At 38.7% G+C, this 16,704-nt stretch overlaps 2 protein-coding genes across 2 annotated transcripts in view; one reads left to right on the top strand and one right to left on the bottom strand.

Moving 5' to 3' along the window:
- Positions 1-16,704, top strand: part of LOC149246976 (Carbohydrate-binding-like fold) — a 312,430-nt gene that overhangs the window by 281,439 nt on the left and 14,287 nt on the right. The window contains exon 24 of the mRNA XM_089458086.1: positions 12,092-12,323. Within this exon, the coding sequence (XP_089314212.1) occupies positions 12,092-12,323 (232 nt within the window). The remainder of the gene's footprint in view (positions 1-12,091; positions 12,324-16,704) is intronic.
- LOC149246977 (uncharacterized) lies at positions 1,190-5,701 on the bottom strand. Its single transcript, XM_089457537.1, has 3 exons — positions 5,251-5,701; positions 4,872-5,087; positions 1,190-1,452 (listed from the first exon to the last, which is right to left on the bottom strand). Exons 1-3 carry the CDS (start codon positions 5,627-5,629, stop codon positions 1,190-1,192), a joined length of 858 nt encoding a protein of 285 aa, XP_089313663.1. The 5' UTR covers positions 5,630-5,701.

Genomic DNA, 16,704 nt, shown 5'->3' with positions numbered 1-16,704 from the left:
AGCATGTAAGTGTGCACATAAGCAAAATAGCATTGAGTGCAATCCATCCTTGAACCGAAAATACATCAACAAATAGGTTCTAAATGACCTCTAGCATCCAAAAAAAATCATGCTGCAACAAATACCTACATATCATCAAAATCATTATTTATATTGGGATCTTCGTCATTAATATAACCCTCTAAAGACTAAGCATTAAAATAAGCTAGAAAAAACGTGGCATGTCAAGTCAAGATTTTGTTTGAGTGATAGGTACATTTTTAGTAGAGTCATGATAGAGGAGTTCGACAACTGATGCCACTAACATCAAAGTACATAGAGGGATTGGTTCTCTTTATTAAAGACTAGTTCCTTACCCTCGTACATGACAAAAATCCAATGGAAACATTGCAATTGCCACAATCATGGAATCTTGAAAAATTGTTGTCTACTAGATTTTGAGTGAAATCTAAAATTCTACTTTCTTCGTATGAAATGAGGTTGGAACCACTCTCAAACATCTTAAATGTAAGTAAAAGGATGGAAATGAAAAATTAAGGAGAATGTCACTTTTACATTACCATGAATTGCATAGAAATAATAGGATCATAGGGGTGAGAATTAGAAGTGGGCCAACCAAATGAAAAAAAAAATAGGCAAATTTTTACACTGATTCGGGAAGGTACCAACCACACAGAACTATAACCAACCTATTCAGGTTCAAAGGCCCGGTTTTGGGCCAAAAATGACCAGACCGATGGGTTCTGATAACATTGATATTAGCTTCAGGACCTTGAGTGAGATCTAAAAGACTTATGTTGATTTCCAATTTAAATAACTCAGGTTTTCAAGAGGCTTTCTTGCATGAGTTCCAAGCTTATTTTTCCATATGAGGTCAAGTTTATTGTTATATAAAATTTAGTATTTGTAAATGAATTGGTTAATTAGGGCACAAGGCATGATCAAAGATCATGCCCATTCACTAAGAGGCACATAGGGTTGTAATTAAGCCTGAGCCTCTCTTCTTGTAAATCATCCGTTCATATTCATTATTAATAAATACATATTTTTATGTCAATCGCTGGTTTTGTCTGCATCATCTAGTATCAGAGCCAATTCGCTACGCTAACATCGAAGCGTATGACTCATCCACTGTTGATCCACTCAACATCCTGTTCTAGGTTTTCTGCCCTTGCTTGCTGTTCCGCAATTACAATTTGACACGTTCGCTCCTCTTGTCACTATTGCATATCGATATCCCCTGTGATGCCACCATCCCTCCAGTCTGTTGCATTTCCCGCTGTTGATCATTCATCCACCAACCAACTATCGTCCATTCTGCAGACCCATTATCGTCCTTGTCCCCCGTCGACGTCTTTTGCACCCAATTTGCCGCTCTGTTCGTCTGCCTTATTCCATTCACCCGATCCGTTGACCTCGACTGTCGCGTCCCATCCTCTCGACCTTCAAACACTTGTTCAAACACATTCCATTAGTTATTTAAGTTATATTTATGTTATAAATATATAATTAAATTGATTAATTAATTTAATTTAATTAAAAAAAATAAAAAGATTATTCTATTATTATTTTAAAAAATAGTTCAAATTAAGGAAGAAAGTTTAAGCTGGTGGACAAATCTACACCCACACAAACCCGTTCAATGTTGTCAATGACAATGACCTATTTCCGCAAAAAAAATGATTGATCTTGAGAATAGGATTACTAGCCATTTCGATGATTTTAACAAAAAATTAGTCGATCTTGAGAGTAAGGTTACCGGACATTCCGACGACATCAAGAAGCTTCAGGATACGACAAATCGGATAGAACAACAACTCGGGCAAAACCATATCAAATCCGAAATGTATCATAATTAGACAATAGCAATGCTGACTATTATGTGTGACAGGATGAAGATTACACCCGAACAACTATTCCAGGATGATGGAGGTAATCAACAACACAATTCATCAGATTCAACAAATTTAGCAGATTCTCATGAAAAAACTAAGTCTCCAAAAAAATCATCCACGCACCATCAAGAAAATAGTAACGCGATTTTTCAAAATAAGCAGCGCTGGATTTCATTCACCAATCAATACCCTCTTTTCGCTCCACCGTTAGTGACCTATCAACAAAGAGAAAAAATTGAGCTACCCAAGTTTGACGATAACGAAAAATGCAGCATTGCATCGCTGAATAAGGCAGAAGAATATTTCGAGATTTACAATGTTGACAATGATGACGAAAAAATTAGGCACACTTCCATGAAAATGGAAGGCAAAAAATATAATTGGTATATGTGGTGGAAGAAGATGGCACTTGCTATTAGTTGGAGAAAATTTAAGGATGCGTTCTTTAAAAGATTCCAAGGTGTCAAGGAAGAAGAGTTCTTTTCAACACTCATTAGATTGCGACAAAAAGGGGATGTGGATGAATATACTTGAGAATGGGAGACCTTAGCAACACGAGTACCTAGGTTATCATAATCTCATCTAATCCAATCATACATCTCCGGACTTAAAACTCATCTACGAGTAGAACTTGAGCTTCATGACATTACGTCGATAGAAGTAGCAAGACAAAAAGCAAAAGTTGCTGAAAATATATTTGAAAAGATACTGTGGTCAAAATCGGAAAAAGTATATTCGAGATGAAGAATTCCCCAATCTGTGAATACGGATAATACAAGATATGTTTCACCACATCTTCGTGAAGGCGAAAAATCTAACGTGGAAATGCAAAGGATGAAAGAAGGCAAGTGCAAACGCTATGGTGAAATGTGGGACCCTAAACATAGGTGTGCTAAAGGAAAAGAGACAAGGAACCTATATAATTGTGAAGCGACTAATTATTCAAACAATGATGAATCAGACATATAAGGAATAGAAGATGCCTTAGAATTCTCTCCAGAATTAGATGACAGAAGCATTCAGCAAGTGTCATTATCGGTTATGACAGGTATATGACAACCCCAAACTTTAAAATTAGGAGGACATATAAAGAAGAACAACGTAGTGATTCGCATCAACTCCGGTAGCACCCACAATTTTTTAGACTCAACCATGGCAAAGGGACTCAACATTTTCACATTTCCCATGCCCAACGTGAAGGTGATGGTAGTCGGCGGTGAGAAGATTGAAAAGGTAGGGAAATGCCGTTAGGAGGAGTAGATGTGGTCTTAGGTATTCAATGGCTACGAACCGTAGGCACTTACTCTGCCAACCATCAAGGGCAATTCATAAGCTTTAATTGGGAAGGGCAAAGGTACAAGTTATACGGATACCAAGCACCAGAAAATCAAATCGTGTCATCATCCCAGATGATGAAAATGATTCAGAAAGGAGCACCAACTTATGTAGTACAATGTCACCAATTAGAAATGTTATCTGCAAAAGTGATCAGCGAAGAGTCACCAAAAGTACAATAACTAATTCAGAAGCATGAAAAAGTATTCCAAGACCTGCCCATGAAAATGCCTCCTAATAGGGAAATCGAGCACACAATAGAAGTCAAAGCAGGATCAAACCTCATCAACATCAAACCATATCAATATCCACATCACCAAAAGACTGAAATTGAGAGATTAATCCAAGACCTTTTAAAATGTGGGATCATCTTGAAAAGTAAGAGTCCGTATGCTGCTCCAGTGGCATTGGTAAGGAAGAAGGATGGATCATTTAGGCTATGCATTGATTATAGAGGATTAAACAAACTAACGATTAAAAACAAATTCCCAATTCCATTTATCAACGGAATGTTGGATGAACTACATGGTGCAAAATACTTCTCAAAATTGGATTTAAGGTCAGGTTATTACCAAATCAGAATCAGGTTGGAAGACATACCAAAAACTGCATTTCGAACACACGAAGGTCACTACGAATTTAAAGTAATGCCCTTTGGGTTAACCAATGCACCGGCAACATTCCAAGCCACTATGAACGAGTTATTCTGTCCATATCTTAGGAAGCTTGTATTAGTATTCTTTGATGATATTTTAATTTACAGTAAAACTTGGAAGGAGCACCTACAACATCTGGATAAAGTTCTTACATTGCTGAAAGAGCATCAGTTCTACACCAAGAGATCCAAATGCACCTATGGGAAGGAAGAAATAGAATATCTTGGACACATAATATCCCAAGGAGGAGTAAAAGTGGACCCTAATAAAATCAAGGCTATAAAGGAATGGACCAAACCTATTGCTATATCCAAGCTAAGAGGGTTCTTAGGATCAATGTTACCAGACACGGAATCGACAATAAATTGGCGAGGCAAAAGAGCGAAAGTTTTAATCGGATCGGGAAAAAATCGGGAAAAAATCGGCAAATTCATTAAATAAAAATATACACATATATTGAATTAAAAAAACCATTTTTCATTAATATTGGGTAAAGGTATGTCCAAACAATGCATAATATCAATAGATGTCCAAAATATCATGAATAAATAAGTATCTCATATATGTTATGAGTCCACACATGATCCAAAGCACTGAGTCTTGAGTCCTTAGAAGCATATGCTTCTAAAAGTTTACAAAAAAGTTAAAAACTGCATACTAATCAGAAAAAAATCAGCAACTAAGAGTCTAAGACTCTTAAGAGTGAGAACTAGAAGCGATTCCTCCCGCTCCTTCGCTTGCTTGACTCTCAAAGTTCTCCAAGTCATGGAGGCTGAAAAGAGGAGGCTCATCTAATTGAACCCATTCTGCCACATTTGTAGCTTGCAAATCTAACTCTTCAAGGTCGATTGGTGAATGATCAATACCTGTCATTATCATGAGACGTTGAAATGTGAATTAAAATTTCACTTTGAAGTTTGAACTTTAAACTTTTAAAGTACGAACTAGATTATGAAACCTTCAAATTCAAGCTCTCGAATCTCACCTTGTATTTGTTTGTTGCGAAGTCGTAGATTGTAATGGACAAATACAAGGTCATTCAAGCGCTTTTGTGTCAATCGGTTGCGCTTCTTAGAATTTATTTTCTCAAACATGCTCCAGTTGCGTTCACAACCTGAAGCACTGCATGCTTGGTTTAAGATTCGAATGGCAAATCTCTTCAAATCTGGCGTATCACTACCAAAGTTTTGCCACCAAAGACCTAGCAAGTGGTAAGGGTTTGTGAGTAGAAGACTAGAAGCACCAAATTAGTAAATAGTAAAAACTTAAAAAGAAAAGAAAATTTAATAAAACATTTAACATACAAAATAAAGTTTAAACTTTAAACAAATTTAATGAATTGATGAAGCCTTCAAGCTGGGCACCTGGCAACATCTTTGACCTTTGTCTTATAGCACTGGTATAGGCAAACAATTTAGATGGTGTCCTATAATCTTGTAGTTGGGAAAAGACACGACTTTGTTGTTCTGGATCAGGGAAGCACCTTTCCAAGCATGTCATAAGTCCTCTGCCAACCTCCCCATCCTCATTAAATTTGCTCTTATCATAAAAATATTGTGGGTTTAAGAAGTACCCAGCAGCATGTAAGGGGGAATGCAATTGCCTATCCCAACGTGCATCTATAATGTCCCAAAGAGGCATATACTTTGTCTCATCATCCCCATATCTTCTTTTGATGGCCTCCTTTGCGAGATCCATCGCCTCATAAATGTAACCCATAGCGGGTTTGTCACCATCAACCATCCTGAAAGTTCAAGCATTCAAATTTAAAGAAATATGAAACATTGTAAATAAAAAGAAGCTTGAAATGAAATTTAAAAAATGAAAAAGTTAAAAGACTAAAAGTCCCTGAGAACTCTAACAAGGGACTCCGTCACAACAATAATCTCTTCAGCATCCAGAAGCCATCATTAAACACAAGTGCAGCAATTTCGATGCCTTCAGGGGTCTTGGAATGTTTAGATCCCATCCACTCAGGTCCCAAGAACATCCTCTTCAGATTTATCTTTTGCTCAACCACAGATTGCAAAGATATGAAATTTGTTGCAAATCTAGTCACTGCAGGTCGAACAATTTCTTTACCTTCAGTGTATATTCTCATAGTGTTTAGGACAATAGTGTGGTTGTATAGGTATTTGGTTATGGATTTTGCCTTCTCCACAACCTCATGTATCCAATGAAGCTTACCAATGTCCTCAAGCATTAAATCTATGTAATGGGCAGCACAAGAGGTCCAAAAAATAGTGGGGTGCCTCATCTCAAAAAGTCTACCAGCAGCCATATAATTCGCTGCATTATCGGTGACAATTTGTACAACATTTTCTTCTCCCACTTCTTGAACGACTTCCTCCATCATTTCACAGATAAGTTGGGCAGTCTTAACCTTATCTGAAGCATCCACTGACTTGAGAAACATTGTGCCTGCGGGACAAGATACAAGGAAATTTATTAAAGTTCTATTCCTCTGATCTGTCCATCCATCACTCATGATGGTGCACCCTGTTTCTACCCATGATGAACGAAACTCAGCTAGCACAAGCATGACATCTTCAACACTCTCTAACAACATATCTGTCCTAAGGCTCTCTGATGTAGGGGCTTTGAACCCTGGACCTGCAACAGCAATTGCATCAATCATAGCTTGCCAATAAGGACTTCTGGCACAGTGGAAAGGTATGTCAGAATAGTACCAAAAGTTAGCAATGGCCTTCCTTGCCTGACTATGGATATTTTTTTTCCAACCAGTGCCATCCAAGGTAGGTTGGGAACCGGGTTTTGTGCGGGGAGCAAAAATGGCGTTTATGTTTCCACCTCCAGTGTTCAAGGAAGGAGTTGAAGGACTGGCATGGCTTTGAGTTTGACTTGGCCTTGGAGGCATGTGTGGAAAACTTGGGAACGACATTGAGGATTCAACAGATTGAGGTGACATGGGGCTAGTGACAGAAAAAGTATCAACTCCAACATTTCCTATTTCAGCAGTTTGCTTTGCTTTCTTGGCATTATGCTGCTCTAACATTTCAAGGGCCAAGGCTGCTTGGTATTGGACATTCTCGTCAACGGTGCCGCAAATACCTATATCATGGCCAGGTATTTTTGCAAGGTGGAACTTGAATCTATAAATGCCTCCACTGCATTCCTTTTTGCAAAATTTACAAAGGAGCGTGGATTTTCCGGGAATCTTGTCACAATAAGCCCAAGCAAAGTCCCGCTCTCTCGGCATTGTTGTTGCTTTGAACTTGTGTTTAATTTGTGGCTTCTGTTAAGATTTGGAGTCCAGCTTCTATTTAATTTGTGGCTCCTGTGAAAGACAACAAAAAATCAAATTTAAAAATCATCCAAAAACTTAAAATATTAAAACATATGCCAAAAACTTACATATTAATTCACTTCTAAGTTCTGATTCGAAAAGGTTTTCCATATACACTCTGCAAGGGCATAATAATATAGCCTAGCCAGTCTGTAAAGTTGGAATATCTCCTTCAACAAATCATAACACAAGATGATAGGGCTAGTACTGTACTCCAATCTGTAGGAATATCTCCTTCCACTGTATATGTGTGTTCCATGAAAGTTTGGCCTGAGCTAGACCTGTATGGTAGCTCTGCAGTAAGAAATACAGCAGGAACTATGTCTCAGCCTTTATTAAAACTGAAGCCATGTTAGTGCATAATTGCTGGATTAGTATTATTTCAACCATGATTAGTGCAACTGCACACTGACATGAGACCAAATCCAGAAGTTACAGGCATTCTGCAGAAACAAACTAGCAAGGCTGAAAATCTAAGGTCGTTGAATCTGGAAGCATCACTAACTCTTTAGCAACAGATTATTAATGCATGAGATTAGCTATTGGATTTAGGTAGTCTATCATTATGAACATCGTATGCCTGACGTGACAATGATAACTTAGTTGACTTAAGCTGGAAATGACAAGAAATTCTCAGACGCAATGGCAGACTAAATGATCTCATGTCAGATCTGGATATGAATCTCTATCATAGCTGGATCCAAACTGTGCCCTGGCTGGATCCTAGATGGATCCAGTTACAGATCCGTATTACTGGTTGGATCCTAGGCATATCTGGATCTGCAGATCCTGGAACGTACCCAAACAGATACAGTAACTTAGCAAAAATGCTTAAAACAACATATGTATGTCGTTACAACAAACATGTATAAGGGATCACATGCCAACTCAGACAACGATGCCTCAACTACTGTGATCAATCTCAATGACGGAATGCAGCAACGCTGCAACACAGTTTGGTAACTATATATGTTGGTACAGGAATGCAGCGGCTCGGGCTCACGCAGGTTACCTCGTCTTCAAGGCTGAAGGCGGCTCGGGCTCACGCAGGTTCAGCAATCCGTCGAATCTCTGCGTCGATACTCGATAGTGAAACTCACGTAATCTCCGGCGGCGTCGAAGACTGAATCTCTGCGTCGATAGCGAAACTGTGAAACCCAAAATACCTCGCGTCGATAGCGAAACTGTGAAACCCGAAATACCTCGGCCCCGATACTAATCCGAAACCCGAAATACGATTTACCCGCCATAATCCGAAACCCGAAAAAAAATAAAACTGGCGGGACTCGCCAAAAAAACGCAGAACCGACGATTTTTTCAGAATCGCGAGTCAAACCCGCGTTGACCATGATTCAAAATCGGTCAACGCGAGTTGACTCGGAACGTTTTGGATCGGATCGTTTAGCCGCCGAGCCGATTTAAACTCGCGATTTTGCCGATTAAACGGCGATTCCTGTTTCACTGCTTAGGATTGACTGGATATTACCGAAGATTTATTAAAAACTATGCACATATAACCGCACCTTTAACAAACCTTTTAAAGAAGAATTCATTTCAATGGAATGTGGAAGCAGGAAGATGTTTTGAAGAACTGAAGGAAGTTATGTCTAATGCCCCGGTATTGGCAACTCCATATTTCTCTAAACCATTTATCATCGAGTGTGATGCTTCCGGGTTTGGTATAGGTACAATGTTAATGCAAGAAGGGCATCCAATAGCTTTTGAAAGCAGGAAGCTCAATAAATGAGAACGTCTTAAGTCCACACACAACAAGGAAATGCTCGCTATTATGCACGCACTGGCCAAGTGGAGACAATATATTTTGGGAAGTAAGTTCTCCATTCGAACAAGCCATAATAGTCTCCAACACCTCCTTCAACAAAAAACACTTTCTGAAGAACAACAAAAATGGATTGAAAAAATTGTCGCCTTTGACATGGAGATACTACATAAAAAGGGAAAAGACAATGTAGTAGCAGATGCCTTGTCTAGGAAGGATGAAGAACCAACATTACTTGCAACCTCAGTTGTTGTTCCTGAATGGATTAATGAGGTTCGAAGTGAGTATGCCAAGAATCCAGAAATAACTGCGATAATCAATAACCTTCTAGAGAACTCAAAATTTGAATGGAAGAACGATATTCTATGGTACAAAGGAAGAATCTATCTGAATTCAAACTCCCAAGTTTAAATCCAAGATACTAAAGGAGTCTCACATGATTCACTGTCAGCCAAACACGTAGGATTCTTTAAAACTTACTACAATGCACGTTAATCATTCTTTTGGAGGGGGATGAGTCATGATATTAAAAAATATGTAGCTGAATGTGACAAATGTCAAAGAAATAAAAGTGAAAATATTATGACCCCTGGATTACTTGACCCCTTAAACATTCCGAATCAGAAATGGGAAGAAGGGATTACCTGTATCTGAGGGCAAGGATAAGATTTTCGTAGTAGTCAACAGGCTCACCAAATATGCTTACTTTATTACAATGAAGAAATCAGACTCAGCTAAACAAATCGCTGGGATATTTTGCAAAAATATCTATAAATTACATGGTTTTCCGAAAGTCATTGTGAGTGATAGAGATGCCAAATTTAACGGTAATTTCTAGAAGGAATTGTTCAACCACATAGGAACCTACCTAAATATGAGTTCCGCTTACCACCCTCAAACAAATGGACAAACAGAGGTTGTCAATAAATGTTTGGAAGCCTACCTACGTTGTTACACTACAGAAAAACAAAATAAGTGGGTTCAATGGTTGCATCTCGCTGAATTGTGGTATAATTCTACTTATCATACTTTAGCAAAAATGACTCCATTCCAAGCTTTGTATGGGTACGAATCTCCGAAATGGAAAGATCTAGCTACTATCTAGACGAATCTACCAGCGGTTAAAAACCAACTAGAAGAAACCCAAAAAATCATTTAGACACTAAAATAAAATTTAAATAATGCAAGAAACCGTATGAAGCAACAAGCTGACCGAAACAAAACCGAGAGAGAATTTGAAGTTGGAGAATGGGTATTTGTCAAAGCTCCAGCAATACAAACAATTGTCTTTGAAACAAAAAGGAAAAAATAAATTGGCACCAAAGTTCTATGGAACATACATGATCAACCAAGTTGCATATAGTTTAAGCCTTCCGGATAAAAGTCGTGTTCACAACATCTTCCATGTATCATACCTTAAAAGGGCACTTGGTGACCATCAATCAGCGCAAACAACACTTCCATCCTTAGATGATGAAGGAAGGGTCATTTTAGAGCCGAAAGGTATCATATCTGCCAAGGAAAAGAAGCTCCGATCACGAGTAATCAAAGAGTACTTGATCAAGTGGAAGGAAGAACCAGAAGAAGAAGCTTCTTGGGAAACTGAAGCGTTTCGTCAACAACATCCGTCATTATGTATGCTTTGAGGACAAAGCATCTTTTTGGGAGAAAGGCAATGTTGTATAAAAATTTAGTATTTGTAAACGAATTAGTTAATTAGGGCACATGGCATGATCAGAGATCATGCCCATTCACCAAGAAGCACGTAGACCTTATTTAAGCCCGGGCCTCTCATCCTGTAAATCATCCATTCATATTCATTATTAATAAATACATATTTTTATGTGAATTGCTGGTTTTGTCTGCGTAATTTATTTTCTATTGCAGTTTCATGAAACTCAATACAGAAAAAGTTTCTCTTGCTTTGATCCTCTAAAATAGTAATTTGTATCTTGAGAAACCTATGATCCTCTAGAATAGTAATTTATCCCAAACACACGTGACATATATCATTTAATCTTCAATAACATTGTACAAAAATTGGCGAACCTCATCTTCCTCCTAATGCCTATGAAACTAATGGTGCATTTTACTTAGCAAAACCTTGCATTATCACGTGAAGACTTCAGGAATATAGCTTCAATTTATGCTATATCAATTCCTTATATTATATGCAGTTCTTGAACCTTATGAAAATAAAAAATCAATACAGAAATCTAAGAGCACGTATGCCATATGGCAACACTTACAACTATGTCTTCCCAATTCAAGAAATTCTCAACATAGACTTCTAGAAGTGTGTTTGATTTTGAAGTTTGAATAGACAATTTCCTGTTGTTGTTCACTGCAAAAACAAAATAGAATTTCAAACCATAGATGTGTCTATCTCAGTGCAGAAAACTTTACTGCTTCTGAACTTAATACTGCCAAAAAGGGAAAGAAATGCATGGTATTTAAACACAATAATGTTATGGCCAACCTTTTACAATCTTCTGACCAATTGAAAGAATGTCATACCAAATTTTAACAAACGATGCAATGAATGCCCAAATATATCAATCATACTGTCAAAACTCAAATACAGAACAATTTTTGCCATTTATTTCAGGATCTCTCTTTGGGGTTATTAGCAATCTTAAATATGCAACATTTAGGAAGAAAAAAGTATTGTAAAAACATCCTTGTCCTGGCTTATCCTATATTGCTCAGTTAGTCTAGCAATGCTTTTAAAAGCTATTGTTCCAGTAGATGAAATTCTGATGAAAATGAATGTTCAGTTGCATTTTTAGGGTTTGACTCGGAATAGAAATTTACCTGTGCTATAGTCTTCTGATGTAGATTTCAAGTGTAATATTGTGTTGGCTATAAATGATCATCAGTGGCATTGATTGATACTTGTCAGTTTGTTGAATTAAAACCTAATGCAGCCCTTTTTTTCACATGTCTGAAGCTCCCCCCACCTTACTTCTAGAATGAGTCGAAAGATGGTCTTGGTTTAGGCTTGATATCATTGGCAATTCTTTGTAAGATTGAGTCTTGGAATGGAAGTTCATGAGCAATCTGAAACACTTGTTTTCAGAAATGATTCTTATCAGATCAGTTCTAATGTGGCTTGCAGTGTTCTGGGAACTGTAACGTCGCTTTCAGGGCAGTCCAGGGAAGGCATTTCTTTGGAGGCAAGATCACTCTCAAAAGGCTATTATGAAGAAACAACAACGGACAGTTCAGGGAAATATCGACTTAGGGGCCTTCTACCCAACACAAGCTATTCTATAAAAGTTGTAGTGAAGGAAGACTCTGGAAGCCAATCAAGAATTGAACGGGCATCTCCAAGTTTTGTTGACATACAGGTATACATCATATGCCCAACTCTCAATAATTTCTTTGATTTTATCCTTTGCATGCATGCATGCACATTTATATGGATGAGCTTTTGAAGGCCTATAATGTATTAGATATTGTTGTGTCTTCCATCATTCTTGGATTAGCAGATGTACGCATTGTACCCTTAAGTTTCAGGGTTTTGTCTCCAGAGATGAACTGTTTGTTGTAGAAATTTCTGGTTCATGAACTTTGACACATTCAGAAATTTCACCCCTCACTATAGGCTTCTCAGATATAACACTCAGAGATTTCAGCCTTGGGGCTGATCTGAAATATTTATTTACAGCAGTGGACAGCAGCAAATACTTCAGACCAAATCACTAGGCAGCTCAACAGAAAAGATACCAAACAAGTGTACTTCAATTTCAACAAGTTACGGCATTCAGGGCACACTTTTTCACGCATATAACAGAATTGAAAGAACATTATTGTGGCAGTAAATCTGCCCCCCTATCTTCAAGATATATGCTAAATATCTTAACAATTTCAGCCCTTTGTTATGTCAAACCAGCAAGAACAACATGTGCTGGAATTTACCCAATCAAGAAGACAACAATATGCAAAAACAAAATAATTGGATAGCCGAAACACTTTATCACAGGCTGGTCTTATATAAGAGATGAATTATGTGTACATTCTCACAACTTATCACAGGCTGGTCTAGTGTTGAGCTGTCCAAAACCTAGATAGGGAAACCATGAAAACCCAGCCATCGACTCCACTTAGCAAGGAATCACCCCTAACCGAATCTGGTTTCTTCATCAAAGCTCATCCTTGGCTCTTACACTTGCATCCCACAAGTAGTGCAAAGCATCTCTTTCTCTTCTTATTTTCAACAAGCATAACAAGTAGCACCAGGGTTTCTAGAATAGTAATATGCTAGTCATCCACAAGTTGGAGACATAGTAATCTTTTCATAAAATATTACAGTACAACTTTTTAATTGCCCACAAAGGGGTCAACCTGTACAAATCTCCTCAATTAGGCCCACGATTTACTTTGCTAATGGCTCAGTATGGTCAGTTGTCAGAAATAGTACACAGGCTGAACATTCCACTTGGATGGTCCATGAAAATCTCAACTTGGTCCTTGGGCTTACAATGGTGGTGATAAATACTACAAAAAGCTTTTATGTACCCCTACTAACATGAGGGGTAACAAATAGCTCCAATCGTTGGACACATGCTCAACTCGAAGGATGTGAGAACCTCTTAATCTTCCACTTATCACCTAAAAAACTCAACCAATACAACGTAGAATAAAGAGAGAGAGTCGAATAAAAGTCCTAACCTGTTGAAAATAGTGTAACTAGGTGCTGTCTTCATAATGTAAAATATTGTAACGATGTAATTTGGTATCAAGTTTTTTTTTTTTTTTAGTTTTATTCTTTTGGTTTTTATTTGTCTTGGTCTAGTCGTGGCTCCAATTGAAGAGCCCTAGGATGAGTCATGTAAAAGGAAGACAAGCATCTATTGTTACACATATAAATGTAATTGTTGTATCTCAAAAATCCTTCTAGATCATCGATGAGATACTCCAACATGTACCCATGGAATAGATGTAAAGAAACCACTTGAAATAATTCATTTGGACAATTCTGGAAGGCTCTCATTATGTCGGCCTAATCTAGGATCATGTTGGCCTAGAGGTGAGGAGGCAAGTATTAGAATAAATGCTATTTTAGTATTTAATGCTCATTCGGATAAGATCGTATGTGATCGTATGTGCTCTCTAGGAGTCTGATTTTTTTTTGTTTTTGTTATTGTTCTATTAAATTTTTCTTCTCTAGGCGTCATAATTTCTGAGCCGTAGTCTTTCCGAAGGCTTTTTCATACCAGTGTTGTCTGTGCAGTGTTGGGTCGGATTTGGTCTGATTCCGGGTTACAGTGGGTGTGGCTTTCTACGTTGCAAGGAAGTCGATCATCGCATTCTGTTCAAGGATACTCTCTTACGTCATTGCGTTTCCCCTTCTAATCAGCGCTCCGATTTTGCTCCCCTCTATTCCTATGACATAGTTGGAACCAGTCAACGCAGGCACGTCCGACGCATCTACCTTTACGTAGGCACGCCCAACGCTCGAGAATCCGTCTATGCTATTGTGGCTGGTCGTGGAACACCAGGCATAGTCAGAATCCACACTCAAATATCCAGCGACCGGGGATCGGTTTCCATATTTGAGACACCAGAACGTCACTCGATTCTGTCCATCGATCGATCCTTGGAGTGACTCTTGAGAAGAGCTTCTGGTTCTAGAATTCAAGAAAGGGGAAAAGACCGAGCATCCTAGTACTTCAAGCGAGCGACGAGGTCCGTGTTTTACCCTTCAATCGTCGATGGAGTCCGTGCTGTTCGTCGTTCTTGAAGTTGTGTTACTTAGCTAGTTCTCGAAGTTGTCTGGTTTCTAGTCAACCAAATCCTGTGGCTACCTCGAGTGCTTGAGAAATGCCAGGTTACGCCATTGTCACTTAGAAGGATATAAGAAGCTGAGGGTTCGAGCATCATAGCATAGTCAGCACATTTTTTACGTGACAGTCAACCCTCTTCGGCGGTCGATTCAGCATTTTCTGGTCCCGGTGTTAAAGCAACGCTGTACGTATTCTGGTGTTAAGCGAGGGTTTTGTTTCGTGGGCGGATTCTGGGTTATTTCAGTAAATTTCGAATTCAAACGAAACTAAAATTCTAATTTTGGTGGCTCGTTTTTTGACCAGGGTATTCTATTTTTTGTCGCGAAATGTTTCCGATTACAGATTTGATGTGGTTTCTGTGATATCTCAACTGGGTAGTTGTCAGAATTTTCTGGGTGCATCATTTTCTGTACCTCAATTTTCGAGTTAGCGGATTTGAATTTTGTTTCCAGCACCTATTAGATTTTGTTCAGATCAACTAACATTTGCATTGAAATCTGTGCCAGATTCCTTTGTTGTTTTCCGTGTCTTGGGAAAATGTGGAGATGGCCTCGCTAACCAATCTGATGTTGGAAGGCAATCAACGCTTTAATGACACCAATTATAATATCTGGAAACATAGAGTGTTGACCATTTTTGAATATAGGCGTCTTGACTCTTGACTAGCTCATTTTGGGAAAAGAGCTTAGTTCTGGTACACTTGGTACAGATCAAGATAAGTTTGATGATCAAAATCGAGAGGCTGTTATGCTTCTCAAACTCTCTGTGACTGATGATCAGTTACCACAAATTCCTTCCGGCAAGACAACTGCCGAAATCTGGCAACATTTGAAGGAATTGCACGAGACATCCGACAAGAGCAGAGCTTTCTTTCTAAAAAATCAGTTGTTCTCCATCGTAATGGACGAACATATGTCTTTACAGGAACATCTTAACAAGATTAAAGACATTTGAGATCAGCTCGAAGCCATTGGTCGGACCATGGAGGAAGAAGATATGGTAGTCATCACTCTGAAAAGTCTACCAAAACCTTATGAGCACTTCATAGAAACACTCAACATTACCTCCACTAATGTTGATCTGAAGTTTCCGGAGTTATGCACCAAACTCATGCAGCAGGATCGTTGGAAACAATAGTTTGGTAGTGGTGCTTCATCAGCCTCCTCAGAAAATGCTTTTGCTGCCAAATATCAGTCCTCTCAGTCCTTTCAGTAGAAAGGTTCTTCTCAGCCTTCTGATCTTGCTAGGAAGAAAAATGTGTAGTGTAATTACTGTCACAAGTTCGGCCACATGAAGAAAGATTGCCGATAGAGGATTGCTTCTGAACAGAAGAAACACGGAGGGTTCCATCAGATAGAGAATGTTCCAGAACATTCCGAGCAAATGGAATCTGCCTTTTACGCCTTTATGGCTAAGAGGTCCTTAGATCATGTCCCGTCTTCTGCCTGGTATATTGACTCTAGCGCATCTCGTCATTTCTCTAACAAGCGTGTCTGGTTTATGGAATTCTCATCTTTCAGTGATTCCGTGGTATTTGGTGGAGGTGAGGAGTACACAGTGGTTGGCAGAGGTACAGTTCAGATCCAGTCTGGTGGGTGCACACTCATCTTCCTGAATGTGTACTATGTTCCTGGTATGGAAATTAATCTGCTGTCTGTCAGCCAGATTATGAGGAACTCCCCTCAACTCGATGTAGTGTTCAGTGCACACAAATGCTCCATTATAGACAGGGAAGCTCGTCTTACGGTTGCTGTTGGCCTAGAAGACCATGGCCTTTACAGGCTTCTTGACACTGGTGATTCTCCAAAAGTGGCTCTCGCAGCATGTGTTTCTCCCATCAGCACTCTGTGGCATCAGAGAAATGGGAATCTAAACATTCAGTATCTCTCTCAGCTATCTCGGGAGGGACTTGTGTCAGGGTTACCTAATATTCAGACTCAGC

This window comes from Pinus tabuliformis, chromosome 7 (genome assembly GCF_031772625.1).
Source record: "Pinus tabuliformis cultivar Carrire ecotype Pingquan chromosome 7, CPIR1, whole genome shotgun sequence".
Taxonomy (NCBI): domain Eukaryota; kingdom Viridiplantae; phylum Streptophyta; class Pinopsida; order Pinales; family Pinaceae; genus Pinus; species Pinus tabuliformis.
Note: the sequence above shows the minus strand (reverse complement) of the source record. Positions and strands in the feature narration are given on the sequence as shown.

Bases quoted from the DNA above. Each gene is read 5' to 3' on its own strand.
- LOC149246977 (XM_089457537.1), bottom strand. From the start codon at position 5,629: ATGGTTGATGGTGACAAACCCGCTATGGGTTACATTTATGAGGCGATG. The intron at 5,088-5,250 runs GTGCCCAGCTTG...ACCACTTGCTAG, and splicing joins AAGGTCAAAGATGTTGCCAG to GTCTTTGGTGGCAAAACTTT. The intron at 1,453-4,871 runs GTGAGATTCGAG...TGTTTGAACAAG, and splicing joins TCGCAACAAACAAATACAAG to TGTTTGAAGGTCGAGAGGAT.